The sequence below is a fragment of the Cebus imitator genome, unplaced genomic scaffold, assembly GCF_001604975.1.
Source record: "Cebus imitator isolate Cc_AM_T3 unplaced genomic scaffold, Cebus_imitator-1.0 Scaffold266, whole genome shotgun sequence".
Classification (NCBI taxonomy): Eukaryota; Metazoa; Chordata; class Mammalia; order Primates; family Cebidae; genus Cebus; species Cebus imitator.
Genome location: NW_016107581.1, coordinates 725,048 through 735,353, shown reverse-complemented (window position 1 = coordinate 735,353; position 10,306 = coordinate 725,048). Strand labels below are relative to the sequence as shown.

Genomic DNA, 10,306 nt, shown 5'->3' with positions numbered 1-10,306 from the left:
TGAAGCTGTTTTATTTATTTATTTATTTTTTTGTTTTGGGGGACAAGATCTCACTCTGTCACCCAGGCTGGAGGGCAGTGGTGCAATCACAGCTCACTGCAGCCTCAACTCCTGAACTCAAGCAATCCTCCTGCCTCAGCCTCCAGAATAGCTGGGACTACAGGCCCAAGCCATCTGGCCTGGCTTTTTTTTTTAATTTTTTTGTAGAGATGGGGTCTTGCTATGTTGCCCAGGCTGGTCTTGAACTCCTGGGCTCAAGTGATTCTCCAGCCTTGGCCTCCCAAAATGCTAGGATTACAGGTGTGATCCACCACGCCTGTCATTTACTTTTTTCATTTTTTAAAAAAAGTTTATTTTTATTTTATAAAGACGCGATCTCACTACATTGCCCAGGTTGGACTTGAACTCCTGGGCCCAAGTGAGCTTCCTGCCTTGGCCTTCCAGAGTGCTCAGATCACAGGCATGAGCCTCCTTGCCCAGCCCACACACAGATTTTTGACCACTTCTCCCCTCCTCCCCCCCAACCCACACTCTAGTCCAGCCACCATGGTTTCACCTGAACCAGGACAGTGGCGTCCCCATTGGGCTCCATGCTTCCACCATCGCCCCCTGCAGTCCATTCTCCACATAGCAGTCAGAGGGTCTTGAGGTCTGAATCAGCTCACACCCTCCTCAGCTCAGAAGCCACCCATGACTCCCACCTCATTTAAAGTGCACATCGTGGCCAGGCACGGTGGCTCACACCTTAAGTCCCAGCACACTGGGAGGCCAAGGTGGGTGGATCACTTGAGGTCAGGAATTCGAGACCACCCTGGGCAACATGGCAAAACCCCATCTCTACTAGAAATACAATTAGCTGGGCATGGTGGCACATGCCTGTAGTCCCAGCTACTTGGGAGGCTGAGGCAGAAGTATATATTGCTTGAACCCGGGAGGCGGAGGTTGCAGTGAGCAGAGATCACTCCGAGGAGGGTGAGCAGAGGAGGGTGGATCACCTGAAGTCAGGAGCTGCGGACCAGCCTCGCCAACATGGTGAAACCCCATCTCTACTAAAAATACAAGGGGGAAAGCAGGGTAAGGGTGATGGGGATGCTGGAGGGGCTGGTTACTGGGCAGAAGGGGGCTGAGGGGACAGCCAGTGCAAAAGCCTTGAAGGTGGTGTGCTTGGTTTGTTCAACGAACAGCACAGGCCAGAGTGGCTGAAGCAAGAGGGAGTGGGGAGAGCAAGAGCAGGAGGTGAGGCGAGAGAGGACAGGCAGATAGATCAGGGCCTCATGGGCCACAGTGCGCAATTTTTTTTTTCTGAGACAGTCTTGCTCTTTTGCCCAGGCTGGAGTGCAGTGGTGCAGTCACGGCTCCCTGCAACCTTGACTCAAACTATCCTCTCGCCTCACCCTCCCAAGCAGCTGGGACTACAGGCACGCCCCACCATGCCAGGCTAATTTTGTATTTTTTGTAGAGACGGGATCTTACTATGTTGCCCAGGCTGGTCTCAAACTGATGACCTCAAGCGATCCTCCTACTTTGGCCTCCCAAAGTGCTGGGGTTATAGGCACGAGCCATCGTGCCTGGCCAAGAGCCAGAATTTTTGCCTGTTGTATTCACCACTGTGTATTCAGTGTTTAAAATAAGCCTTGGCACACAGCAGATGCTCAAAAAATACTTGCGGGTTTTAGGGAGGGTTGTTTTATTTCTTTTTAGTTTTTAGAGACAGGGTCTTGCTGTTTCCAGGCTGGAGTGCAGTAGCGCGTTCAGTAGTTGGGACTGCAAGCGAGCACCACCACGCCCGGCTAATTTTTAGTTTTTTGTCAAGACGAAGTCTTGCTGTGTTACACAGGCTGGTGTCTAACTTCTGGCCTCAAGTGACCCTCCAGCTTTGGCCTCCCAAAGTGCTGGGATTACAGGCAAGAGCACTGTGCCCGAACTAAAAAAATATTTGTTAAAACAAAGATTAAACAATAGAGACCAAAAGAGAAACAGGAGGAGAAAAAGGAGAAGAGGGAAAGGGGAGGAGATAGAGGATGCTGAGACTAGGAAACTGGGAAGCCGCAGGGTACGGGGGCCGGGGGGGAGCGAGGTGGGAGAACATGTTGGGGTGAGATGGGTGGAGGAGAGAAGAAAGAAAATGAGCTGGGGCTGGGCGTGGTGGCTCACGCCTGTAATCCCAGCACTTTGGGAGGCCAAGGCGGGTGGATCACGAGGTCAAGAGATCGAGACCATCCTGGTCAACATGGTGAAACCCCGTCTCTACTAAAAATACAAAAAACATTAGCTGGGCATGGTGGTGCGTGCCTGTAATCCCAGCTACTCAGGGGGCTGAGGCAGGAGAATTGCCTGAACCCAGGAGGCGGAGGTTGCGGTGAGCCGAGATCGCGCCATTGCACTCCAGCCTGGGTAACATGAGTGAAACTCCGTCTAAAAAAAAAAAAAAAAAAAAGAAAGAAAATGAGCTGGGGCTGGGCGCGGTGGCTCACACCTGTAATCCCAGCACTTTGGGAGGCCAAGGCGGGAGGATCACCTGAGGTCAGGAGTTCAAGACCAGCCTGGCCAACATGGTAAAACCCCCTCTCTACTAAAAATACAAAAATTTGTCGGGTATGGTGGTGGGCGCATGTAGACCCAGCTACTCAGGAAGCTGAGGCAGGAGAATCTCTTGAACCCGGGAGGCGGAGGTTGCAGCGAGCCAAGATCGTGCCACTGCACTTCAGCCTGGGCAACAGAGTGAGACTCCGTAAAAAAAAAAAAAAAAACCAAAAGAAGAAAAAGAGAATGAGCTGAGAACAGAGAGCAATAGGGAGGAGACCAAATGAGTCAGGGAGATACAGAGCAGGAGAGAGAACAACACCGAGTGACACCGGAGAGACACACAGGATGCACAAAGATTGAGACGCAGAGAGTCAAACACAGAAAGAGAAAAGAGACAGGAGACGCAGAAACGAGGAAACAAACGATGAGGAAAAAAATGGGGCTGGGAGAAGAGAGATGGAAAGCAAAGAGCAGGGCAACTGGGAACTGAGATGGAGAGGCCCCTCCCTCAAACTCACCATCTGCTGGTGCCAGGGCTTTGGGCTGACTTGCTATCCCCAGAGGATCCCAGCTGGGGCTTTTGAAGCCCTGAGGGACAGAGGTGGTGGAGACAGAGAACATGTGACATCGTTCTCAGGGCTTGAGATCACCAGCTTATTTATTCTTCAGAGCAAGTCTATGAAATAAGTACAATTAGCATCTTCATTCTACAGAACCACGGAGGCAGGGCCAGCTTCAGTGGCTCACACCTATAATCCAGTGCTTTGGGAAGCCAAGGCAGGAAGATCACTTAAGTCCAGGAGTTCAAGATCAGCCTGGCTAACATAGTGAGACCCCATTTCTACTAAATGAAAAAAAAAAAAAGTTTAAAAATTTTAAATAAATTTTAAGGCTGGGCACAGTGGCTCACATCTGCAATCCCAGCACTTTGAGAGGTCAAGGTGAGCATCTGAGGTCAGGAGTTAGAGACCAGCCTGGCTAACACGGTAAAACCCCATCTCTACTAAAAATACAAAAATTAGTCGGGCACGGTGGTGGGTGCCTGTAATCCCAGCTATTCAGGAGGCTGAGGCAGGAGAATCACTTGAACTCGGGAGGCGTAGGTTGCAGTGAGCCAAGATCACACCACTGCACTCCAGCTAAGTGAAAAAGAAAAACTCCGTCTCAAAAAATATATATAAACAAGCTTTTTAAAAAAAGAAACAGAGAAACTGAGTGACCTGCCAAAGCCACACAAGTAATGAGAAGAGCTGGAGTTTGAACCCGGGCAGTCCGGCCCGTCAGTGCCCGTGACTTCACCTACGCTGCCTGTCGAGAAGTGCTGGCTTCCTGGATTCCCGTTGTGTCCACAGCCACCCTCTGGGGAGAGGTGGTGGGTAAAGGGGGAGGTGACCAAGGTAGCTGACCTTCATAACTACATCCACAGATGTCCCTGAGCCACAGTGTGGGAGAATAGGCTCAGTTTCCTTCTACTGGGAAGGCCTCCAGCTCAAGGGGGGAGGCTGAAAGGAGCCAGCTTCCTGCATGTCCGATCCGAAGTGCTGCCCAGAGCCAGGCCTCAGTCTTCCAGGAGGGAACATGGACTCGCTCCCCTCAGACTACTTCCCCAGCAGCTAGACCTCAGTTTCCTGGCCTTGATTTCCTAGCAGCGCGGCAGGCCAGAGAGGCCACACCAGTCTTCCAAGGCAGCACAGCGCTTTGGTCATTTGTTCTGAGATTTCCAGACAGGCTGAGAAGCAGCCCCCCACCCCCACCACCGCCATGCACTCTCATCTCTCTGACCCCAGAAAGAGAGCCAGCAACGCTCCCCTCGGCAGCCAACTGAGATCCCCGTGTGATTTAGCCTCTGTCCCTGACGTGATAATTACACTAACAGCAATTCCCAGAACCCCAGCTATTATCCTAAATCATTCCACCCCTCCTGTCTCCTGTACTGTAACAGAGAACACTCTGCTTTTCTCCAGAGACATTTGTTCTCTGCTCCAAGCACACAAAAAAACTGGGAAGCCCTTCCCACTGTCTGACCTTCAAAGGTCCTGCTGCTGCTAAGCTTCTCCCTACTCCAACCAAGAACAGAAGGACACCTTAAGGAAGGGGAACAGCCCAGCCGGGACAAGACAGACAAACGCCATACCCCAGGAAGGTGTTCCCACACAAACTTGGTGGGGGGGGCATCTCCACAGACAACAGGACAGACACAGCACGAGGCAGCCGGGACTGTGGTTTATTGCAGATGGACACGGATTCAGGGAGGTGAGGAGGCAGATGGGCTGTGGGTTCTGTGCTCAGCATCCCACAGTGGGAGGGGCAGGTGACAAAGGTCAGGATGGGGTCTTCCTGATGGTGGAGGATCCAGCCTGACCACAGAGGAGCTGCAAGAAGCAAGGCCCCGAGCCGGCACCCCCTGGGTCCCCATTCCTCAGGATGACGACTCCGGAGACGCTGGGCGATGTCATTAGGAAGGATCCCCGGCGCATCCGCGGTATGGAGCACAGAGCTCTCGAGGACTGGCGATCCTGGTTGGGGTGGAAGGGATGGTTACCCGGGTCCTCGCCCCTCCGCGGCCTCCGGCGTCTCTCCGGGTGTCTGGCGGCTCGGGCGGCGGCCAGGGTTGCTGTAGCGGCGGCGGCGGCGGCTCAGCTGCAGCTGGAGTTGGGGTCGCGGGCCGCCGGGGACTCCCAGGAGGCAGGAGACGGAGGCAGCGGCGGGCGCAGGGACAGGCGGCGCGCCCGGGCGGTTGGCACACGGAGGGGACGGCACGCTGGGCTGTGGGCCGGCGGGCGCCGCGGGGGACCGCGTGGGCACCCAGATGAGACCGTAGTACACGGCTAGCAGGACGGCGGCCAGCGAGACGCAGAGAAAGTAGGCGCAAACCGGGGCCAGACGCAGCCAGCGTCCCCGCGGGCCCTCACTCAGCCCAGCGCCACCCGGGCTTTCGCCACCACCGCCCACGCAGCTGGTGCCCCGCATCCCCGCAGCCCAGTCGGCCCCGCGCCGCGGCCCGCACAGGCCCCGCCCCCGCCAGGCCCCGCTCCCGCCCCGCAGGACCGCCCCGCGCTCTAAATCGCCCACCTCCGGCCCCACCCCCGCCAGGCATGGTCACGCCCCCGCGTGAGCGGCCGCCTCTGGATCCTTAGACCCACCCCCTCCGGCCCCCTCCTAACCACCGCCTCTCGGAGACGCTAGCCCCGCCCCCTCCTCACTCCAGCCGCGCCCCCGCATTTAGCCCCACCACTTCTATCACCGCCTCCTCCCACTACAACCCGGTCCCCTTCCCGGACCCGGACTTCATCCAGCTCAGGCTTCTAGCCTGCCTCGGAGCCCGCCCCCTCATCCCGCCCAAGCCCGGCCTGGAGCCCTACCCCGCCCTCCGCCGCAGCCAGGCTCAGTTCTCTCTGCCTGTCGGTCCGTCTACTCCAGCGCTCGAGCCCCGCCCGCTCCGCCCTCTGCCTCCCACACTCTAGTCAGGAGTCCCCGCTTTCCTCCTCCGCGGGCTCCCACGCGGCACGCTGCCCGCGCTCCCGCTAGCGGCTCCGCCGCATGCCCGTGGCAGGAGCCCCAGCTCCGCGCGCTGACCCCGCCCCCTGCTCTAACTCCGCCTGCCCGGATTTCGGCCCCGCCCAGGCATCCTAGCCCCGCCCCCACAGGAACCGCCCACCTCCAGCACACAGCCGCCCTTTCGGGTGTCCCCAGCATCACCTCAGGCTCCCAGGTTCCAGCTCCGCCCCTAACGGCAAACGCGCCCCTTCTCCCAGCTCCTCCCCCACCATCAGCTTCTCCCGGTCCCTAGAGCCATGGGGTCCAGGCTAGGCTCTGGGGGAGAACAGAGTCTGGAAATCCAGATAAAACCCCTCCTGACGACCCCTCCCCATCACGGCGGGGAAGCTTCAGTCCCCTCCCAGCAGCGTCTTCAGGAATTCGGGGAGGCCTGCAGGAGGGGGGGAGGGAAGACGGATCAGGGAGGTGGAAGACCCCCTTCCTCCCGCCTCTTCCGCCACGGAAAAGCCCGCCAAGCACAGCGACCCAGCCTGCCCCCTCCAGAAACACAGTTCAAGGGTGAGCGGAAGCACTGCGTTTAATAGGACAGGGCTGGCGCCCGAGTAAGTCAAGCCCTTCGGAAGAGTCACCGGCTATCACAATCCTAGAGGCGGGAGATTCGGCCTAGGGACTGGCCGGCGCCGCCCAGGGCCTCCATGGGAGGCTAATGCGGAGGAGTCCCAGCCGTCCGGGTGCCGCGACATCCCCCGTCTGTGGGGCGGGCACCGATTACTGCCCTGGCCTCGCCCAGCTCGCAGACCCTGGCTCCTCCCCCCTTACATTTAACCCTCTCCCGGCTGGAGTGTGGTAGAAGCAGAGGATAGAGGAGCGAGGCGGTGGGAGGTTAGTGCAGAGCGCAGAGGCTGCGGTCCGGCGGGCGCGGTCAGCGAGCGGCCCCCGGCGGCGGAGGGGCCGCCACCACCTTGCAGAAACGCACCCTCTGGAAGTCTGTGATCTCCGCGGTCTCCTGGCCCTCGGGGCCCGCCTCTGGGGAGAGAAGGGTCTGAGTCAGCGGAGGGGAGCAGTCTTCCCACCTCCCCGCAGGCCAGGACCCCTCCGTCGTCTAGCCACGCCCCTCACCCCATTCTAGCCCGGCCACTGCGGGCCTGGCGATAAGCGGCTTACGGGCCCCGGAATCTTAATCCTGTCAGCGGACCCACGCAGCAGCAAACATCCCCAACAGAACCCTGTTTACAATCGAGGAAACGCGGGTGTGGCGAGATCTGCCTCCCAACACGTGGCCTAAGGCAGACTGGGCCCCCGCGCCACCTGCCGCTGCAAACTGTCCTCCCACCCCCGCCCCATCTCACGGCCCTCACCAACCTCCACCAAAACAGTCCTAGAGGAGCCGCCCTCCGCTCTCCTTCCCCAATGCCTGCAGTCCTTCCTCGGCTCTGCCCCCAAATCCTAACCCCACTCTGAGGGTAGGGGAGGCCATCCGAGATTCGAAATCTTATTCCCACGGGGTGTAGGAGAGGGGCTTGGCCTCTTGCTCGCACTCCGTCGGTCCCAAAATTCTGATCGAGTCTGCATCTCTAATTTGCCCCACTAGGTTGCACCTCAAAAACTGATCCCAGCCACAGTTAAATCCAGTTTTCTGCCCTTGCCCATCTGTTTGGCCTTTTCCAGCCAGTTCAATTTCGAAGTCCGCCTCTAGCTCCTGCCCTAGGACACCAAGCCCCAACCTCCCTCCGTTTATTTTTTGTTTTTTTGAGACGAAGCCTCGCTCGGTCGCCTAGGTGGGAGTGCAGTGGAGCAATCTCGGCTCACTCCAGCCTCCGCCTCACAGGTTCAAACGATCCTCCTGCCTCCCAAGTAGCTGGGATTACAGGCGCGCACCACCACCCCCAGCTAAGTTTATTTTAGTAGAGATGGGGTTTCACTATGTTGGCCGCCCTGATCTCACACTCCTGAACTCAAGTGATCTGCCCACTCTGGCCTCCCCAAGTGCTGGGATTACAGGCGTGAGCCACCGTGCCCCCACGGCATCCCATTACTCTTAAATGGGTGCTTTCCAAAACCCCTGAGCTAGACCCCAAAATTCTAATCCCTTCCTTTTCCACCTCCTCGACCTCCACGCACATACCCAATTCCGATTGGCCTGGCCCATAAAGTCGCCCCTTAGCTCCACCCCCACATCCCGGCTCCAGCCCCGCCATCTCTATCTCAGCTCACCCTTTTCACTTCACCTCTATGGTCCAACTGCTGCCCACACACATTCCACTCCCCCCAAGCCCTCAGCCCCAGAGAAAGAGGAAGCAGCAGCCTCCACCCCCTGCCCCATGCACTCCCCCACCTGGAGTTGCCTCAGACCCCTCCTCTTCAGCCTTCTGGCATCCTGGGAGGCTGGGCCCGCTCTCCAGGGAAGCTCGGGCTGACTGGTCGCCTCCTAGGGAAGGGGAGGCCCAGTCAAGCCCCCTTCCCAACTTGACATCTCCCCACCCCGAGAGAAGGCCCGGGGGAGTTGAGGGGGGTTCAAGGACACACCTGGGGGAATGTCATTTGAGGATGTGAATTCTTTATTGGGAAGGGGGTTCAAGGGGCTGGGGCAGGCTCCTGGAATGGGCATTCCAGAGATGGGCACGACAGTACAGAGGGGCATGGGCTGCCCTCCCCAGCCGACAGGGCTGTGGGGCACACTGGGTCCTGGGGCCCAGCCCGAGGGTCCCCACCAGCCACACCCCTCCAGCGCACTCATTCACACACAGGCAGACAGCTTCATGCATTCCCAAAAGGCCAGGCCTCACCCGGAGAAAGGGCGCCAGCCGGGTGGGCGGTCCGGGGAGAGTTCAGCTCCACCTCTTCACCCCAATCGGACACAGGCTGGTGGCCGCTGGGTGGCGAGAAAGGGCTGGAAGGTGTGGCAGGGTCCTGGGGCTCCAGCAGGGGCTCCTCCGGCCTGAAGGGGGCTCCATGGGCCTGCTCACTGCAGGGGCTCTGGGTGGGGCTGGCTGCCACAGGGGCTTCGTGGTCTTCGGCTGGTTCCTCCTCCTCGTCACCTCCTTCTTCCGCCCCAATCTCCTCCTCGTCCTCACTTATGTCCTCCCATTCTTCATCCTCTTCCCCCTCATTCTCATTCTCTTCCCCCTCGTCTTCGGGAGGCTGGTGAGCAGGTGCTGGGGTCTCGGGTGGCTGTGGGGACACAGGCAGGTCAGGGCAAGGCATGGGCCCTGAGCCCCCATCCCAGGCCCATGCCCTGAAACGCAGCCTGGCCTCACCTGCGTGGGTGTCTCCACAAGGGGAGTGGGCTGTGGAGCCTCAGGGGCTGGAGATGCTGCCCTCTCTTTTGTCTCCCAGCGGTCATCATGGTCACTAAAATGGACAGAGGGTGGGGAGATGCCTGGGTGGAGAGTGGACAGGAGAAAGGGGCTTCCTGACTCCAGCCTCCCTAGGAAGGAGCTACCCGGAGCACATGGTATGCTGGAGCACTGAGGGAATGGTGGATGTGTGTCCCCAGGTGTCAGGGACAGATAGAAGGCGGAGCAGGTGGCAGGAGGGGACATAGGTGAGGCAGAGAAGGGACAGATGAGGATAAAAGCAAGACCCAGCTCCCAAGTCCCTGAAACCAAGTACCTGCGAGATAGACAGGGCCAAGACAAGGGCAGGGACAGACAGATGTGCCCACACCTTCACAGCAAGCCAAAGAAGAGAAAGCCCTGCGGACCGCCCTGGGGCGTGCAAGCTGCAGAAGGGGTGCCCCACCTGTAGGCCCAGGGCGCTGACTTGGCCTGGGGCCGGCTGCTCTTTCTCCTCCTGCGGCTGCTAGCCTCGGCTTTGTGCTGGGACAGGAACTCCCCAAAAGTAGGGGGCTTCGGGGGCCGGGCCCAGGCCTGGTCATCTGCAACAGAACGCCCAGGCATTGTCAGGAAGGGAGGGTCGTGGCACACGCCACCCCAACTCCCAGATCCTGCCTGACCCCAGCCAAGGGCACCCACTCACCATAGCGGTGGGATGGTTCTCGAGCAGGGACCGGGCCGTCCTTGAACCTGGGGAAAGATAACGGGTGAGCAGGCAGGTGGGGGGACAGGGTAGCAAGAGGAGCAAGTTGGCCTAAGAGGTCAAGGTCAGATATCAGATCAGAGACAGATGGTCAACCAGACAGGGCCAGGCATGGCGGCGCACACTGGAATCCCAGCTACTCGGAGGCTGAGGGAGGACTGCTTGAGCCTGGGAGTTCAAGGGCAGTGGGCCACAATCAAGCCACTGCACTCAAGCCTGGGTGACAGGGCGAGACCCTATCTCA

The 10,306-nt window shown here is 58.7% G+C and overlaps 2 protein-coding genes across 4 annotated transcripts in view; both read right to left on the bottom strand.

The window, feature by feature from the left end:
• Positions 1–4,720: 4,720 nt before the first annotated feature.
• On the bottom strand, positions 4,721–5,536 carry INAFM1 (InaF motif containing 1). The gene has a single exon (XM_017500409.2). The coding sequence runs from the start codon at positions 5,494–5,496 to the stop codon at positions 5,065–5,067; it is 432 nt and encodes a 143-aa protein (XP_017355898.1). The 5' UTR covers positions 5,497–5,536; the 3' UTR covers positions 4,721–5,064.
• Positions 4,723–10,306, bottom strand: part of CCDC9 (coiled-coil domain containing 9) — a 24,077-nt gene continuing 18,493 nt past the window's right edge. For 2 of the 3 annotated variants that reach the window (XR_001816982.2, XR_005195732.1), the window contains exons 9-16: positions 10,003–10,049; positions 9,766–9,901; positions 9,282–9,375; positions 8,811–9,195; positions 8,360–8,452; positions 7,001–7,050; positions 5,889–6,454; positions 4,723–5,042 (exon numbers count right to left, since the gene is read on the bottom strand). Coding sequence is in view for 1 of the 3 variants with exons in the window: in XM_017500408.2 (XP_017355897.1) it covers positions 8,782–9,195; positions 9,282–9,375; positions 9,766–9,901; positions 10,003–10,049 (691 nt within the window). In the remaining 2 variants the exon portion in view is untranslated. Of the gene's footprint in view, positions 5,043–5,888; positions 6,455–7,000; positions 7,051–8,359; positions 8,453–8,561; positions 9,196–9,281; positions 9,376–9,765; positions 9,902–10,002; positions 10,050–10,306 lie in introns of those variants that run through there. The other variant, XM_017500408.2, reaches the window with a different exon arrangement.

Bases quoted from the DNA above. Each gene is read 5' to 3' on its own strand.
- INAFM1 (XM_017500409.2), bottom strand. From the start codon at position 5,496: ATGCGGGGCACCAGCTGCGTGGGCGGTGGTGGCGAAAGCCCGGGTGGC.